Consider the following 20,142-nt stretch of genomic DNA (forward strand, 5'->3'; position numbering starts at 1 on the left):
TAGCAGTATTGTATTTAGTGGTACAGGGTGTGGCAGTATTCAGTGGCACAGTGTATGGTCATATTACATTCAGGAGCATAGCATCTGATAGTATTATATTTAGGGGCATAGTCTGTGGCACAATTATATAAAGGGGCATAGTGTGTAGCAGTATGATATTCAGTGCTGTAGTGTGTGGAGCTATTGTTTTTAGGAACAACAGCTGCTATGAGGAGGTTGTCTTGGTATAGTGAATGAGGATCTGCTGCAGAAGTGAAGCACTTAAGATGTCCAGGCATTAAACACTAAAGAGGATTGGAGAGAAACAAGTCATTGCAGTCTGGACCAAAGAGAGGGGAAAATAAACAATTACAGAAAAGATGTCACCTGTAAGTCACTGTCATAGTGTATTCTATTTCCCATCAGGGCTGTAATCACTTGAAAGGAACAATAACTCTAGCACATCCTTACCAATACTCAGGTCTGGGTGTTGTAGTTTCATATGGTAAAAACCACAACATGCCCTAATCTGACTTGGAAGTTGGTTTATTTGATTATTAGAGTAGAAGTAATTTTGATTGGTGCACTACATTGCGGAATCGGTCACATCAAGTAGGTAAACCATCCACTGATCTAATACTGATGGCCTATTCTGATGATAGCCATCAATTCTGCAAGCTCATATAACTTCTTTAATGTTTCTGAGAATCCAATTGAAATATCCATGAAATCCTCTTAACAGTATATCTTTAGGGATCAGGGATAAGAATTCCTCTTAGAGAGAGGCACCACTTCTGGTGTATGGAAATTCAAAAAAGGCCATTAGCACTCCACAGGCTTTCTGGGAAAGGGAACATGAAAAGCAGCTCAAAACATTCCCTGGATATCAGCTTTTAGTTATTGAGTCTCAGAAACGGATCAAGATTTAAAGGGGTTCTCCAATGTAAAAAAAAAATTTTAAATCAACTGGTGCCAGAAAGTTAAAAAGATTTGTAAATTACTTCTATTAAAAAAATGTAATCCTTCCAGTATTTATCAGCTGCTGTTATGATCCACAGGAAGTTCTTTTCTTTTTGAATTTCCTTTCTGCCTTACCACAGTGCTCTCTTCTGACACCTCTGTCCATTTTAGGAACTGTCCAGAGCAGGATAGGTTTTCTATGGGGATTTCCTCCTACTCTGGACAGTTCCTAAAATGGACAGATGTGTCAGCAGAGAGCACAGTGGTCAGGCAGAAAGGAAATTCAAAAAGAAAACAACTTCCTGTGGATCATACAGCAGCTGATAACTACTGAAAGGATTAAGATTTTTTAATAGAAGTAATTTACAAATCTGTTTAACTTTCTGGCACCAGTTGATTGAAGACATTTTTTTTTCCAGTGGAGTATTCCTTTAATGCCAAGTCAGACTTCTCCCCAGAAGGGAGGAGGACCCATCTGCAGTGCTGTTTCAGAGTATCTTTCTCCTCGTCAGTGCAGAATAGCGTGTTCTGACTTGGCTGGTGAGAGGCATGTTGACTAGGCAAAAGGGATAAGTATTCCGGAATCATATATTCTTCTTCTATATATGAGTGCATGTTGCTAACGGTGTAAAGAGCAAGGCTGGTAGTGTGATCGCAGTAGCGACAGTTATATTGCCTGCAATTTTCAGTTGTGACAGAATTGTAGTTGTTGGGTTTTTGTTCTATTTTCTAGATTTAAGTGAAGTATTTAGCTTTTCTTATACACAATTAATCAATGTTATATGGTCTTCTATTTTTTTAGCCACTCTGTTCTCTAGTTCTCACTCAAGTCGAAGTGGAACAGCTGCTGGAAACGTCCCCCAATCCCAGCCTCTATCTTCTAGTCATCCTTCTCCGGGGAACAACATACAGTCCAGTCCACATAATGCTCCATCTCAGCTACCTCCATTAACACCAATGGAATCGGGCACTGATCGGTAAGAGCTGTGCTATATTTACAATGAGCTAAAGTTGAGTATTACAAGGGGGGCAGAATGTGAATTTGTTTTATGTAGTTTTAATAATTTTTTCACAACAACATGTTCCGCAGTGCTTTTACATCTCTCACATCAGTGCCTGCCCCTCTGGGCTCACAATCTAAATTCACCTATCAGTATGTTTTTGGAGTGTGGGAGGAAACTGGGAAACCCACACAAACATGGGAACAACGTGCAAACTTCTTTTCAGATGTTGTACATGGTGGGATTTGAACCTAGAACCCCAAGTTGTTCAAGGCAACAGTGCTAACCTAGCCACCATGCTTGTTTTAAGTCATACTGCATGACAAACAAGGACAACATCGGTATTCATTTTCTGTACGCTGCTTATTTATTTCCTCGTGTATTTATTTATTGTAGAAATCCCTTTGCTACATGTATATAGATTGAACTGTGATACCTGCTTTATCCAAACAGTAAACCATTTAACTCTATAAACAGCCAAATATACAAAACAACAAGCTTTAAACTACAGGGCACTATTGCAGTGCTACTCTTCACTAAATACTACTGTATATATAACACTTTCAGCAGAAAACTACAGCCTGTAGCTAGTGGTGGGCAGCTGCTGCAGATGCCAGTCTCATAGCCATAGCCATTGTCTCAAAGCTTTATTGTTGTCACAGAACATTTCTCACAAATAAGCCCCAAACAATACTATCAGTAGAGCATTTTTTTTCTAAAAATCCTGAATATAAATGGGAATTTACTAAGACTGAGAATAAGTTTTATTTGCCCAGAGTAAAATTCCACTTGCTTCCAATTTGCTCAATGTATTAAGAGGCCTTAAAGGGGTACTCCGGTGGTTAATTTTTTTTGACTATATGGCATCTTCTTTGTAAGTTTTGTTTTTTTCAATATACATGTGTTATATGTTTTGGCAGCATGTATGTGTTTTTCTTACCTGTTTGTTGGGCAGGAAGTTCTGTAGTTCAGAGGGTTTTCTTTTATTGTTGTCCACAGTTCTGAGTCTGTTGTGGACAAGATGTCACAGTTTTTTTTTTTTCTCTGTCTGCATGAGAGGAATAAGCCACGCCCCTTCATCTCATCCAGCTGAGTACACAGCTCCTCACCTCCCCTCCCCCCTGCTCTGTATTCTAAGGACACAGGTCTGCACAGGAGAAGGACCTCAAAAAGAAGATAAGTGTTATCTGAAGGGGAGGATGAGAAGGTGCACGGGCTGGGGATGTATGGACTGTAGGGGAATAAATCTCATACTGGTAATGATCTCTATATGTGAAGGGGGAGGGGGGGGGACTCCTGAATGACACATGCTGGGAGTTGTAGTCCCTGTTGTGTGTGTGTATACAGTGACCCCTCGACTTATGATGGCCTCGACATATGATCATTTCAACATATGATGGCCTCTCAGAGCCCATCGTATGTTGAAGACAGCCTCGACATATGATGCTGCTGTGTGTCGGGGCCATCGTACAAACAGCTATCTGACAGCGCTGACAACTTCAGCAACTGACAGATAGTTGTTTAATGTGCCCCGTGTGCCCCGTTCTGCCTCCTGTTACTCACATGCTGTCCTGCTAACTCACGCAGGCTTCCACTGTGAGCTCCGTGTAAGCCCCGCCCCCCCAGTGCAGCCATAGCCATTAGCCTGTAGCATCTTGCTGCAGGCATCCAATGAGCTGCTGGCTGCCCTCCCCTTCCTTTCCTATAGAGCTGTAGTCGGCAGGATGGTAATGGGAGGACATTCTGTCCCCCCTGAAGGTATTTAAAGAACTGTACAGTACTGTATGCGATGTCACACATCACATACAATACATATACACACTATACACCCCATACATCAATGTTTCCCTATCAGTGTGCCTCCAGCTGTTGCAAAACTATAACTCTCAGCATGCCCAGACAGTCAATGGCTGTACATGCATGCTGGGAGTTGTAGTTGTGCAACAGCTGGAGGCACCCTGGTTTGTTAAACACTCCCCATACACTCCACATACAATGGTCATCCCAGAACCAATTGGCAGTTTCCCATAGAGATATGTATTCACCATACAATGGTTCTGAGGCCCCAGAACCAATTACCATTTTTACATGGTTTCAACATATGATGGTTCTCCTGGAACCAATTAATATCATATGTTGAGGGACCACTGTACTAGTGTTTACAAACCAGTGTGCCACCAGCTGTTGCAAAACTACAACTCCCAGCATGCCCTGACAGACTTTGGGCATGCTGGGAGTTGTAGATTTGCAACAGCTGGAGGTACACTGGTTGGGAAACACTGTTCTAGCCTATTCAGCATACACATCATGTTACACCAGTGTTTCCCAACGAGTGCGCCTCCAGCTGTTGCAAAACTACAACTCCTAGCATGCCCAAAGGCTCTCAGGGCATGCTGGCAGTTGTAGTTTTGCAACAGCTGGAGGCACCCTGGTTGGGAAACACTGGTGTATGCCCTACAGAGGTGTGGTGAACTACAACCCCCAGGAGACTGCAGAGGCAGCATACCACAGACTGAAGACTCCTGAATGACACATGCTGGGAGATGTAGTCCCTTTTGTGTGTGTGTATGACAGTGTATCCCAACCAAGGCTGATTATATTAGTGTGCTGTGTATAAGGGGGCTGACCCGGGAAAATAGTAGAATGGGTAAAGGGCGGAACAAACAAACCAAAAAAAAGGAGCTGCCCCAAACCAGCAAGACATGTGGCATGCTGGGATTTGTAGTTTTAAGCACAGCAAGAAGCAGGAAATAGAAGCAACGATAGGAAAACAAAGTGGGGGATAAAAAGACAACAAAGAACGGAAATAGAGTAGGCTAAACAACAAAAATAGAAATGAAACAAAACAAATAGGGTAAGTCAAAAACGGAAAAACACGTTGACCACCGGAGTACCCCTTTAAGTATCTCATAATAAATCGACACTTCAGCAGATGCCTTAGCGCAGCGCTGCTAGCAACGAATTTTTGCATAAAGTCTAGCATTTGCAGGTAACATGCCCTCTTTCCGCTGTACACTGTTTGCACATGAATTTGCATCGTTTTGACTCTTAAAAGCAAATGTACTAGCCTCCTTAGTCTTTTCAATGAAGAGCATAGCTTTGATGAAGTGATCTCATCCTAGCTGTGGGAAAATGAACCATCTCCTGTAGCTATGGCAAAACTACAACTCCATGCATGTTGTAACAGCCTACGATGGAGAATCCAAGCTTGGAGAACATTGCTCTAAACTATCTGCTCATGTAATCGAAGACAAATCACTTATTGTATATTAAAATATTTTTGTTAGTATTATAGTAAATGTATAATACGAGCGTTACTGTTACACTTGGGGCCTGCTGTCTAAAGGGTCAAAGACCACTTTGCCACATAGGGAGACATCAGTCTGACCACATGGTAAAGGCATTGTTAAAGATTTTGAAGTGTGGCCTAGGAATTTCAGGTTACAACTCTGCACAGCAAGCTGGCTAGATGCCACAAATGTAGCCTAAGAGTATCTACAGAGTTAGATATGAAAAATGTTATATGTTGTACATTTTAGCAAAACAAAAGTTTTTGTAGTTTACTTCTTTAAAAAAAATGTCACATTTTATTAAAGAAAACTGCCTTTGAAAATCCCACCACTAGGGGCCCCCATACATCCTGGGACACAGCAGCATAAGCGGGTCCATGGGTCATGGACACAAGATGGCTAATTGACAAGGCTGCAGGAGAAACACAGCCTGCAACAACACTGTTGTAACAAAGTGTTTTACCAACTGTGTGCCTACAGCTGTTGCAAAATTACAACTCCAAGCATGCCTGGACAGTCAAAGGATGTCTGGGCATGCTGGGAGTTGCAGTTTTGCAAACACTGTTGGCACACAGCTGAAGTTAACACTGCTGTAAAAAAAATATTCCATCCTGTACCTCCAACTCTTCTAAAACTACAAGTCCCAGCATTACAGGACTGCCTAGGGATGACACACATTAACCCCTTCCCGACCTATGACATACCTGTACGTCATGGGTGGCAAGGTGTTCCCGACCCATGACATACAGGTACGTCATGAACATTACTGCCGCTACTCGCGGCATCCCGCAGCGCCCGGAAAGATGGTGGCTATCACGGGGGGTTTCATCCCCCCCCCCCCAGCGATCGCTGCTATCAGCTGGTCAAATCTGACTAGCTGATAGCAGCGTTTCGCTATGAAAATACTTAGCAGCGCGGTGTGTGAGTCCCGATCACGGGGATCGGGACACACACCGCTCTGCTAAGTGTCCCTGACCCGTCCCCCGACATCACTTACCCGTCCGAGCGGTGTCCCGAGCGGTCCCGGCGTCCTCCATGCGGTCCTGGCTGCGCTGCGTCCCGGAGGTGAGTTTGCAGCAGCAGTGCGGCATCTTCATTGGCAGCAGTGAGATCGCCGTAAAGCGATCTCACTGCTGCCTCTGAGAGTTTCAAAACTGCAACTCCCAGCATGCCCAGACAGCCTTTGGCTTTCTGGGCATGCTGGGAGTTGTAGTTTTGCAACATCTGGAGGTCCACAGTTTGGAGACCACTGTATAATGGTCTCCAATCTGTGCTCTTCCAGATGTTGCAAAACTGCAAATCTCAGCATGCTCAGTCTGTCCAGGCATGCTGGGAGTTGTAGTTCTCTAACATCTGGAAGAGCACAGATTGGAGACAATTATACAGTGGTCTCCAAACTGTGGACCTCCAGATGTTGCAAAACTACAACTCCCAGCATGCCCAGACTGCCCAAGCATGCTGGAAGTTGTAGTTCGGCAACATCTGATCCTTCAGATATTGCCGAACTACAACTTCCAGCATGCTTGGGCAGTCTGGGCATGCTGGGAGTTGTAGTTTTACAACAACTGGAGGCACACTAGTTGGGAAACAATGTCCGTTTCCTACCTCAGTGCCTCCAGCTGTTGCAATTGTTGCAAAACTATAACTCCCAGCATGCACTGACAGACCATGCATGCTGGGAGTTGCAGTTTTGCAACAGCTGGAGGCACACTGGTTTGGAAACACTAAGTTTGGTTGCAAAACACTTGAAAGTTTATTACTTAACTTAGTGTTTCCAAACCAGCGTTCCTCCAGCTGTTGCAAAACTACAACTCCCAGCATGCACGGACAGCCAAAGGGCATGCTCGGAGTTTGCAACAGCTGGATGTTTGCCCCCCCCCCCCCCAATGTGAATGTACAGGGTACACTCACATGGGCGGAGGTTTACAGTGAGTGCTGCAAGTTTGAGATGGCGCAAATTTTGCGCTGCAGCTCAAACTTCCAGCGGCAAACTTGCTGTGAACCTCTGCCCATGTGACTGTACCCTAAAAACACTACACTACATTAACACTAACCTAAATTAAAAAGTAAAAAAACACTACATATACACATATCCCTACACAGCCCCCCCTCCCCCCAAAAAATGAAAAACGTCTGGTACGCTACTGTTTCCAAAACGGAGCCTCCAGCTGTTGCAAAATAATAACTCCCAGTATTGCCGGACAGCCATTGACTGTCCAGGCATGCTGGGAGTTTTGCAACAGCTGGAGGCACCCTGTTTGGGAATCATTGGCATAGAATACCCCTATGCAAATCCCTAATTCAGGCCTCAAATGCGCATGGCGCTCTCTCACTTTGGAGCCCTGTCGTATTTCAGGGCAACAGTTTTGGGACACATATGGGGTATCGCCGTACTCGGGAGAAATTGCCTTACAAATTTTGGGGGGATTTTTCTTCTTTAACCCCTTATGAAAAGGTGAAGTTGGGGTCTACACCAGCATGTTAGTGTAAAAAAATAAATTTTTTACACTGACATGCTGGTGTTGCCCTATACTTTTCATTTTCACAAGAGGTAAAAGGGAAAAAAGACCCCCAAAATTTGTAACGCAATTTCTCCCGACTACGGAGATACCCCATATGTGGGCGCAAAGTGCTCTGGGGGCGCACAACAAGGCCCAGAAGGGAGAGTGCACCATGTACATTTGAGGCGATTTGCACAGGGGTGGCTGATTGTTACAGCAGTTCTGACAAACGCAAAACAATAAATATCCATATGTGACCCCATTTTGGAAACTACACCCCTCACGGAATTTAATAAGGGGTGCAGTGAGCATTTACACCCCACTGGTGTATGACAGATTTTTGGAACAGTGGTCTGTGAAAATGAAAAATAAAATTTTTGATTTGCACAGTCCACTGTTTCAAATATCTGTCAAACGCCAGTGGGGTGTAAATGCTCACTGCACCCCTTATTAAATTCCATGAGGGGTATAGTTTTCAAAATGGGGTCACATGTGGGGGGGGTCCACTGTTCTGGCACCATAGGTGCTTCCTAAATGGGACATGCCCCCCAAAAACCCTTTCAGAAAAACTCACTCTCCAAAATCCCATTGTCGCTCCTTCCCTTCTGAGCCCTCTACTGCGCCCGCCGAACACTTTACATACGCATATGAGGTATTTCCTTACTCGAGAGAAATTGGGTTACAAATTTTAGGGTGATTTCTCTCCTTTTACCCCTTGTAAAAATTCAAAAATTGGGTCTACAAGAAAATGCGAGTGTAAAAAATGAAGATTTAGAATTTTCTCCTTCACTTTGCTGCTATTCCTGTGAAACACCTAAAGGGTGAAAACACTTACTGAATGTCATTTTGAATACTTTGGGGGGTGCAGTTTTTATAATGGGGTCATTTATGGGGTATTTCTAATATGAAGACCCTTAAAATCCACTTCCAACCTGAACTGGGCCCTGAAAAATTACGATTTTGAAAATCTTGAGAAAAATTGGAAAATTGCTGCGGAACTTTGAAGCCCTCTGATGTCTTCCAAAAGTAAAAACTTGTCAATTTTTTTATGCAAACACAAAGTAGACATATTGTATATGTGAATCAATATGTAATTTATTTGGAATATCCATTTTCCTTTCAAGCAGAGACTGTCAAAGTTAGAAAAATGCTAAATTTTCAAAATTTTCATGACATTTTTAGATTTTTTACCAAGAAAGGATACAAATATCAGTGAAATTTTACCAATAACATAAAGTAGAATATGTCACGAAAAAACAATCTCGGAATCAGAATGATAAGTAAAAGCATTCCAAAGTTATTAATGTTTAAAGTGACAGTGGTCAGATTTTCAAAAAATGCCCAGGTCATGAAGGTGAAAATGGGCTTGGTCATGAAGGGGTTAATGACATTGGAAGATGTAAGTTATACACTCACCATATTGTCTTTGGAGTACATGCTATCTCCAATAGTCATCACAGTGCAGACCAGGGAAGGACACTCCCTTTGACAAGATGGAAAAGACATTGAGCAGGTGCAATTTTTTGTGAAATATCGGTGATAGAGACATTTCTCACAGTCAACAATGCATATCACTGCAAAAAAAAAAAAAAAACTACCGTAGAGCTAAGAGACAAGATCATGTGGAAGCACAAATCTGAAGAAGGGTACAAAAAAATTCTGCTGCACTGAAAGTTCCCAAGAACACAGTGGCCTCTATAATTCTTAAATGGAAAAAGTTTGAAACATCTCGGACTCTTCCTAGAGATGCTCACCCCACCAAACTAAGGAATTGGGGGAGAAGGGATTTAGTAAGGGCAGGTTCACATCACGTTTTCTTCCATACGGGAGCGCATACGGCAGGGGGGAGCTAAAACCTCGTGCTCCCGCATGCCTTTCTATGCGCTCCCGTATGTAATTAATTTCAATGAGCCGGCCGGAGTGAAACGTTTGGTCCGATCGGCTCATTTTTGTGCCATATGCGCTTTTTCCCCGGACCTAAAACTGTGGTCAACCACGGTTTTAGGTCCGGTTGTAAAAGCGCATACAGCGCAAAAATGAGCCGACCGGACCGAATGTTTCACTCCGGCTCATTGAAATGAATTACATACGGGAGCGCATAGAAAGGCATGCGGGAGCGCGAGGTTTTAGCTCCCCCCTGCCGTATGCGCTCCCGTATGAGAGAAAACGTGATGTGAACCCACCCTTAGAGAGATGACCAATTACCCAACAGTCACTCTGGCTGAGCTCCAATGATCCTGTGTGCAGATGGAATAAAGTTCTAGAAGGTCAATCATCACTGCATCACTCCACCCATCTGGACTTTATGGTAGAGTAGCCAGAATAAAAACCTCTGCTTAGTAAAAGACACATGAAAGCTGCCTAGAGTTTACAAAAAGCACCTAAAGGTCTCTCAAACTGTGAGAAACAAGATTATCTGGTCTGATGAAACCAAGCGTGTACTTTTTTACATCAATTCTAAGCGTCATATCTGGAGGAAACCAGACGCTGCTCATCCCGTCCCAATACCATCCCTACAGTAAAGCATCATGGTGGCAGCCTCATTCAGTGAGGGTGTTTTTCAGAGGCTGGGTAAGGGAGATTGGTCAGGGTTAAGGGAATGCTGAGCAAAGTATAAAGTTATTCTTAATTAAAGCTTGATCTAGAGTGCTCTGAATCTCAGACTGGGCCAAAGGTTCCCATCCAGTCAACTCTGTGAATGTCCTTGAGTGGCTCATCCAGGGCCTTGACTTGAACCTAATCAAACATCTCTGGAGAGACATAAAAATGGCTGCCAACTGACGATCTTCTTCCCAGCTTACAGAGCTTAAAAGAATCTGCAGGGAAATATGGCAAAAAATCCCCAAATCTAAGTGTACAAACCTTGTGGCATCATACTGTATAAGACTGGAGGATGTAATCGCTGTCAAAGGTGCTTGAACTAAGTACTAGCTAAAGAGTCTGAATTCTTACAGTATGTCAATGACATAGTTCAGTTTTTTCTTTTCAATAAATTATCAAAACTTTCTCTTAACACTATGTTTTTACATTATTATTATGGGCACTGAGTGCAGAATGATTAGGGAAAACTTGATTTTTTATAAATGTATTTTGGCACAAGGATGCAACATAAAATGTGAAAAAAGTGAAGGGGTCTTAAGGTTTTCCGAATGCATTGTATATTACATATTTAACTACTTTATGTTATCATACTGTTAGTTCTACGATTCATTACTATTTAATAGTGTATATGAATTTGTAGCAGTACATTGGAGGAAAAAGAGAATAAGTGATATTTTATTCTTAATAACATTTATAGTAGTAAGAAATAATCTTTTCTCTCCAAAATGTCTTGGCTTACAGTAAGAAACTACCATACTATGTCAAAGTGAAATATGTGATTAGGTTATAAAAGGCAAAGAAAATGAATCTTGTTTAAAAGAAGTAAGATTGTGCTTTAAAGTGTTCATTTCCTTTATGGGCTCAAGCAGCAAGGAGTATTGGCTGCCGGAGGATGGAGCTGAATGCCAAAATCTTTCCAATGAATCACATACAAGTTTTCTTCATGTTGTACTTTGGTTTCTACTACCGCTAGGTGATGAAGTGCCAAATGTAGAAGATTTATATGTGACTGTCTAGAACAGTTTATTTTCTGATTGTGAATACAATGGCTACTCCTTGACCTGGGACTACATTATATATATAAAATTGTGTAGTTCAGGACACCTTTGTTACTGGTTATATATATAGTTGTATTTAAATTAAATACCTTAAAGCGTTACTATGCTTAAAAAAACTCTTGACATATCATCGTTATGTCAAAAGTTTAGATTGGTCATGGTGTCAGTGCTAGGACCCCCACCAATCTTTAGAAATAGCCAAGGGGTGTGTGCTATAGTGTGCTCCCTGGCTCAGTGCTTAATCCTTTACAGACTTAAATAGAGCCCATCTAATACAATGAGTGGTGAGCCAGGAAGTGAAGTGCACTGCTACCACGCGCTTCACTCGCTTATTTCTAGAGACTGGTGGGGGTCTTAGCAATGAGACCCCGACTGAACAAAACTTTTGACTTGGCTAATTGAATCTTCAGAAGTTTTTTTTTTAATGATAGAGTTTTATGGAGTATTGCTCCATCCATTAACAGTGAATAAGTTCCACAGTGAGTAACAAGTTCATCTTAATGTGGACCCCTATTTCAATTTTGGCTGTCTAGCATAACTTTGATATGACATTCACATTCACTGGTGCATATTATAGTATATTTTCCATTGGAGGACAATGCAGCATAATATTTAGTGTTATCCTGTTCTATAGCAATAGTTTTTGTACTCTTGTATCAGGGATGCTGATTCTGGGATGCAGTTTTTTCTCCCCATTGTTGTGTAACTCTATAATTAAAGTTTTTCATTTTTGTTTGTACAAAAAAAGTTTTTATTTTTTATTTTATATTTGTGTTTGTAAGTGACTCCATTTTTTTCTAGGCTGTGTGGTTATGTACAAAGCTCACATTTGAGCATCATACACATATAGAGAGGGTGCCATTATTTTATTTTATTTCTACATGGTGATGGATTATCCTACACTTTTAGGAACCCCTTTATTTGCTTGCTTTGGTTATTAAACACCCATACAAGAAACTTGGGGTTCTGTATCAGAAAGATAAAGATCATCTACCATATAAAGACCTTCATTTTTTGTATTATCATAGTTTTTTATTTATCTTTTGGCTTTGAAGAAAATCCCTAGGAAGTCATGGCAAACCATGTTTCATCCCAAGCACATGCATCTCCCTTATTATAGGGAAAGCAAGTCACTTGGATAGGATAGGTTCACGCTACCTTACTGCGCCCGTTGAAGGGATCAGTTGGCATCCTGCTGGAAAAGGAATATATTCAGAACAGCGGCACGCATTTTACAAAAGCGGAGTGGCACGCAATTTTTACGTCTGAAAAAAAAGTATGTCTTGAACAGTGTCACAAGGTGGCTAGGGCCATAGGAAGTATTGGGATCCACTGCTACTGTTTACAGTATGTGTCGGCATCCCGTTTTCGGCAGGACACTGATGGATATCACTAATGGGAGCTGTAACTTAGTGTGAACCTACCCAAAGCTGTGTGTGCCACCCATGGCAACATTGTCCACCATTATGTTTTAGTGTAACCACAAGAAAATCTGTAGTTACTGGTACTAAGCATCTGTAAGACTTCTGTGTATCTCCACACGTGATGCTTAAGATTGATACTATGGATTTCCAGGAAACTGAACTTGATTTGTGTCAGAATGAATAGAAAAGTCTTTCTTTAGATACACAGTGGTGAAATATAGATGCTTTATAATTTAAGACCTGGTTTTGTTCAGATTTGAGCCATTTGAAGTGTTTTTCAGAGGTCTATACGTGCCTATAGCGAACATAAGGCTTTATTCTCTACTCTCATATATTCAGTTTTTTTTTACTCCCTATGAAAGTAATCATCATATTATCAACAAAACCATGAATGCCTATATTTAGTATAATAGCATGTATAAAGAAAATAAACTTTTTAAGTTCCATGCTTCCAATATGGAACTTGAATAGAAATAATATATTAGCTGACTCTCTAAGTTAATGGAGTGCTTCAGAGGTAAAAATGTTTTCAAATCTACTGCCAGAAAGTTAAGCAGATTTGTAAATTACTTCTATTTAAAAATCTTAATCCTTCCAGTACTTATCACCTGCTGTATGCTCTAGAGCAGCATTTCTCAAGCTCGGTCCTCAAGAGCCCCCAACAGGTCATGTTTTCTGGATTTCCTTAGTCTTTCACAGATGATATGATTATGGACAGTGAATAAGGCATCACCACAGTTATATCACCTGTGAACGACTGAGGAAATCCTGAAAACATGACCTGTTGGGGGTACTTGAGGACCGGGCTTGAGAAACACTGCTCTAGAGGAAGTGGTGTAGTTCTTTCCACTCTGACCACAGTGCTCTCTGCTGCCACCTCTGTTCATGTCAGGAAACTGACTGAAGCAGGAGAGGTTTGCAATGGAGATTTGCTTCTATTCTGGACAGTTCCCCCACACAAACAGAGGTGACAGCTGAGAGCACTGTGGTCAGACTGGAAAGAACACTAACATAAGAATGTGTATATTGGCAAAAGTGTAAGCACTACCGAAGAAAATCTGCTCAGTATCAATTCTTAACCTATTTGAACTCAGTTTTGTTATAAATGTCTGTTTTTCATCTATATCTCTTCTTAAAGTTGCTTTCTATACGTTAGGTTGTTGTCTGTCAGTAGGCGGTCCTTTATTGGATGTTAGTGTACGTGGCCGGGTAACTGTTCTGGCAGCACAACGATATCAATGAAGTAATAAACATCCTGATTCAGTAAACTCTGGTCCATATATTCAGACTTGTAAATTTACAGCCATTTAACATTTGCTTTACTGCACCCATGTATGATCCATTGCACAAAGCCGGTGAATCAAATGACCAACAGCTTATTAGGAGAAACCTGATTTTTCAGACAATGACCTTCATCCCTGGCAGACGTTTCCAACTTATGATGGTTAGGTTGATTCTTCTTTTTATCACGTGGCATAAAAAAAAATAAAGAGAAGATGTAATACTCTGCAGCTGCCACATCAACGCACCCATTATCTGCTTGTCCTCACAACTATCTGGGTCCTGGCACGTGATGTCCTGTCCCTGCAGAAACTGCCCCACCTAGCCAATCATTGGTTACAGTGGTTTCCTGCCTAAGCCCATGATTGGCTAAGCAGGCAGTTCCTTTGGGGTCCACATTTTACAGGAACTAGAAAAAAGTGGGGACAAGCAGAGAAAGTTGGAATGGCATCTGTGGGGAATGGAGCAGGTTAGTATTTGATGGGATAAAAAAACTTTTTTATTTTTAACCATTTAGCCATAGCCCTGCTTAAAACAATTGAGCAACCATTTTAGTGGCCTAGTTATAGATAGTGATGAGCGGCATTGACCATATTCGAATTTGTGATATTTCATGAATATATAGACGAATATTCGTCCTATATTGGCGAATTTCGCGTATTCATTATATTCGCATATTCGAGGAATAAAAAAGTGACGGAGTGGGCAACTTTACTTTTGGTTGCTATGGATGTTGTTGATAACCTCTGACAAGTGTATTTGCATCATTCTAATTGGCCCACAAGTGAAAAGGTATATGCAAATATTCACAATATTCAAATATGGGAATATGGGAATATGCACATGTGCGGAAAAAAGTGAATATTCATAATTTCGAATATATAGCGAATATATTTGCAGTATTCGGAAATTTGCAATAAAAATTCTAAATCCGAATATTCGCGCCCAACACTAGTTATAGAGTATACCATAAAATACTAATAACTTCTGGCCCCACCTCTCACCCTCTCCTGTTGGTCTTGTGATTTGTTCACTGATTTCCACTAACCATTTCCCCCACAAAAGTCAGTCATTGAACTAAAAATTTTTTTTTAGGTTCCGCTAAGATGTCTTTTTTTTGTCAAACAATAATAGTGTTCTATGCGGCACTATTTTTTCCATCAAATGTGACAGAGTTTGCGATGGAGCCTCCAACGCAGATGTCTACTCAGCCTAATGCAAGTGATAATATTTCTCTGCCCACAATACTTCCTCGAATTATAGCCTGGAACAATCAGTACCTAACAGAATACAAAATAAATTACAAAATGAATACGAACAGAAAAAAAAACATATTTTTCTAGTATTACAGGAAAAGCTGCATCATGGGCTGTGGCGTGTATTTAGAAAATGTCACAAACCTGCGGCCAAGAACTTTAAAGTCTGGCATGAAATGTAAATAACTCAATGGACAGGGATCCCGGTGAGCAACCAGTCTAAAACCAGATGCTTTGCTGGTAAGGAAATTCTATGAAAGGCTCAAACAGAGATAAGAAGACAGGAGGCTTACATTATCTATCATCACATTATGAATCAGCATGGGATGCTATTCAGGATGGCAAGAGCAATGCCTCTGTGCTGCTAATCCATACAATATGTTCTATCCTGAAGTTTAGCGACTCCTATACCATAATCCTCCAGTATATAAAGGATCTGTCCCATAGCAAGGACTTTTCTTCCATTTTCAGGCCATTCCCGTTTTAATCTACCACCATACACTTTCCCAAAAAGATCTTCTGTCTGAGTCCATTGCAATCAGTTCGGACACCAAACTAAATAAATATGCAGGGCTCTGAGTAAACACTCTCAGATTCATTCAGGGACAAATCCAGACTGAAGGAAAATCAAGTTTCTCTTTCTGAGTCAACACCGTTCTATAGTCACATATGTGAGTAAGCCCAGAGTGCAAAGACATGATTCATAAATCATGATAAAGTCTAGTAAAAGAGGCTTGTCTGGCAACACACCATGTTGTATTATCATCTTGTTCGAATGTAGACTTACTCATAAGCTTGCTGAGGGAAGCAGAAGAACATGTAATGCAAATGTACTCTATGAAACGGGAATGGAATGTATGAAATCCACCCAGAAAAACACACTAAATCACTGTTAAAAGAGACAAGGAATAGTAATCAAGGCAAGAACGTGTAGAATCTAGGAAAATAGTCACTTTTCAGTGAAATCAGGGATATTTCTTATTTATTAAAGGGACCCTGATAAAATAAAATATCTCATAAATATTAGCCCCAGTGTTGTCCCTTTCTTTTAAATTGTTACATATTCTAGTTATTAGTTTCTTAGCTATATATGTTTAAGAAAGCTTGGAAGGTGACCACATACACAGTCAATGCCATCTTACTTTACTGGAGACTCTGTAAAGACAATGATACATTGCCCAAAATGCCTTTTGCTCTTTAAAGGGGTACTCCGGCCCTGAGACATCTTATCCCGGGGGTACCGCCGCTGGGAACCCCCGCAATCTTGTATTCGCCACCCACCTGTTTGAGCTGCACGCCACAGTGCCAGCTAACAAACAGCCGGGTGGCGACCACGGGGCCGGAGTATTGTGACGTCACGACTCCGCCACCGTGTGACATCACCCCCCACTATGCAAGTCTATGGGATGGGGCGTCATGCCCAGACAACCATCAGTATGATAGCAGTATGATAGTTGTAGTTTTGCAACATCTGGAGTGCCTCAGTCTGAAAACCACTGCTCTAGTGCAAAATGATGACCTTGCAGTGTACTTGGATCCTTACACAAGGTACTTTAGTGAAGACTTTCCCATCAACGAATTTGTAACAGCTTATGGAAGAGGAACTTTCAAGGACTATGGGGGAGATTTATCAAAACCTGTCCAGAGGAAAAGTTGCTGAGTTGCTCATAGCAACCAATCAGATCGCTTCTTTCATATTTGAAAAGGCCTTTGAAAAATGAAAGAAGTGATCTGATTGGTTGCTATGGGCAGCTCAGCAACTTTTCCTCTGGACAGGTTTTGATAGTTCTTGAAATGACCTTTAAGTTACTCAGCCTCTTTGTCGTTGGGAATAAGTCACTTTTATGACTATTACAGTATAGAAAACAAACACATTCAAAATATATTGTATTGACCTAATGATAAAAATACAATATATGTGAGCATTGGGAGATGTGTATGCAGTACATCTGCTCCATGGCACGATTGTCCTGTCACAGACTACATCATTCAGAACTATTTATGCTTTTTCTTTTTACATACCATTCAGTTTAGTGAATGGCCCCAAAGTACTGTATTGCTGTGTTAACTTGTATTAAAGGGGTACTCTTCCCCTAGACATCTTATCTCCTGTCCAAAGGATAGGGGATAAGATGTCTGATCGCGGCCGGCCGGTGGGGACCCCAGTGATCACGGCTGCAGCACCCCAAACTTTGCTCCGTGCCGGATGACTGGCGATGCGGGACAGAGGCTCATGACATCACAGCCACGCCCCGCTTGTGACATCACAGCCACCCCCCCCCCTCAATGCAAGTCTGTGGGAGTCTATGGCCGTGATGTCACGAGCAGGGCGCAGCCGTGACGTCACGAGCCTCTGGCGCTGCACTTGAAGCTCTAAACAAACGGCGGGTGCAGCAGGGAGATTGCGGCTTTGATAGGGGATGAGATAGGGGATAAGATGTCTAGGGGCGGAGTACCCCTTTAAGTTTTCAACTTGGCTTGTTTTATACTTTAGCCATGGGCTTACCAGCTGCCTTCTGTTTTTATTTTATATATTGTGCAGTGCAAATGAAACCGGAACAGTGAAGTACAAAATGAAACCCATCAACCCTAAACACACAAGAAGCCTGTAGTTACACTGCATGTGACTACATGGACACTGCTACAGAACACTGATACATTTGCATGGTTTATTGGGGTTTATATGTTCCATGTACCAGTCCATGTATTGTTTTTTCTATTTTCGCTTGTATTATCCATTCAGGATAGATAGATAGATATATAGATAGATAGAATTTGGATAAATGCAGCACACCACAAGAAGTCCAATTCAACTGTGATTTATTACATAGTATATCAAAAAGGTTACAACTTTTCAGTAGCCTCACCCTACTTTTTTCAAGTGCCAAACAGTGAACATATGGGGCTTTTTATACATGCCCAGCTCATTAAAAAGACCATATTTGCATATTCAATAGATAGATAGATTTGTAGAAAATGGACTTGCTGCAGGGAACATGAATGACTGGGGACACCAAATAAAATAATAAAGAATGATCCCTTTTATTTGGGACAGCATATTTTGAGAGAATAGTTGTCTTTTCGTCAGATCCATTGGCAAGGATGGTAAGGTTGCTAACATCCACATGAGAGCCAGGAACTCACACATCTTAGACTAAAGTCAGCCAAACCTGCTGCTCTTAGGTGTATGGTGGCCTCCTGACTCTCCACCAATCGATGAAGTTGATGGAGAGAAAGGTCAGGTGCTGGGGACCCCCCCAATCTCTAGGCCGGCAGCATCGTCGCCCGGAACATGGAAGCTTGGAGCTTCCGTGTTTGTGACGTCATGCCAAGCCCCCTCCATTCATGTCTATTGAAGGGGGCGTGATGGCTAGTACTTAGCCATCACGCCTCCTCCCGTAGACATGAATAGAGGGAGGTTGGCGGCTGTAGTTTCCAGTCATCTGGCATGAAGCGGAGTTTGCTCCATGGACCCTATGACTGGGGTGCTGCAGTGGAGATTAGACAGTTCATCCCCTATGCTTTGGATAGGGGATAAGATGTTTTCCGTTGGAGTACCTCTTTAATGTTAACTGTAGAGTAGTTATATTTTGCCCTGTATGTGGCTTCTTCCAGATGTACACACTTTAATGAATAACACCGGAATCGCATGCTAAAACACTGCATAGGAAACATAACACTTGCTCTTGGTCTGAATCATATAATAGGCACTTGTCACTACACCCATCACATGACAAATTAGTATTTTCCCACTGAAAAGATCTGTTTGGCTGGTTTTATTTGGTCTTATTAGTTAATAAGTAATTATTAATCTATTTAACCATAATCATATTTATGGGACCTGTTTATCTTCTGAGCTTTTTGGAGCACTATGAGTCAGTCATGTATATCATGTATATTCAGGGTGGGTTTATATGAAAAAAAAAAATGCTGTAACATAGGTGTAAAAAAAAAAGGCTGGTTTTAGTCTTATAATGCCCCTTCTTTACTAAGAGTGGAGTGGAGTTTTTACCGACAGGTATTATTCCATGATATTTACTATTGTATCTTAAATTAGCGATATTCCCTACATTTGCTTTTTTTTACACATGCTCTGAGCGTCGGGTTTTCCCATCACATTTTATGTGGAAACATTACTAAATTTGTATTTTATTTTTCCCCGAAAATGTAGTTTTTTTCCCCAATGACCAGCTACCTTTTTTTTGGTTTTCTGGTTTTGTGTGTAGCAACCAATTACAGCTCAGCTTTCATATGTAAGCTGAGCTGTGATTGGTTGTTATGGGCACAAACTGTTTCCCGGTTGATTTCAGGAAGATGGATAAATCAGGGGTATTTTAAAAAAATAACAAGAAAAAAACACCATAATTCCAATGTTGGAAGTATGGCATTTTTTTTTACGTTTGAGGGTTTTGCTATAACATTCCTTCAGTTAGTGCATTTAGTTGGTTTTTGATGGGCACCTCTCTGCATTCAGTGACACCATTATGGGACACTTGCGCACATGACATCATTGAAGGAAAACGGTCATCTGTTCGCCCACACTAATCCCAATACACTGGGTTATAGTGTGGGTGAACAGGAAACCGATGAGGGGTTAATGGGTTAAATAAATACCTCCACTCCGGAGATCTGTCCATCTGAAGATCGGCATCCATCTTCTGTGCTGGAGGCTGGCCCCCCGTCTCAATTTGAATATTAATTGTCACAGTTTATGTGAGCACTCAGTCGGCGCAGCGCTCACATGACCCATGACAATGAATATTCATATCAAACCGGCGGATCTGCCTCCAG

General features: G+C 41.5%; 1 protein-coding gene across 6 annotated transcripts in view; it reads left to right on the plus strand.

The window, feature by feature from the left end:
- GLIS3 (GLIS family zinc finger 3) overlaps positions 1 to 20,142 on the plus strand; it is a 417,907-nt gene that overhangs the window by 351,249 nt on the left and 46,516 nt on the right. For all 6 annotated transcript variants that reach the window (XM_056522352.1, XM_056522361.1, XM_056522346.1 and 3 more), the window contains one exon: positions 1,742 to 1,916. In XM_056522352.1, coding sequence (XP_056378327.1) covers positions 1,742 to 1,916 — 175 coding nt within the window. The remainder of the gene's footprint in view (positions 1 to 1,741; positions 1,917 to 20,142) is intronic.

Source organism: Hyla sarda, chromosome 1 (genome assembly GCF_029499605.1).
Source record: "Hyla sarda isolate aHylSar1 chromosome 1, aHylSar1.hap1, whole genome shotgun sequence".
Taxonomy (NCBI): domain Eukaryota; kingdom Metazoa; phylum Chordata; class Amphibia; order Anura; family Hylidae; genus Hyla; species Hyla sarda.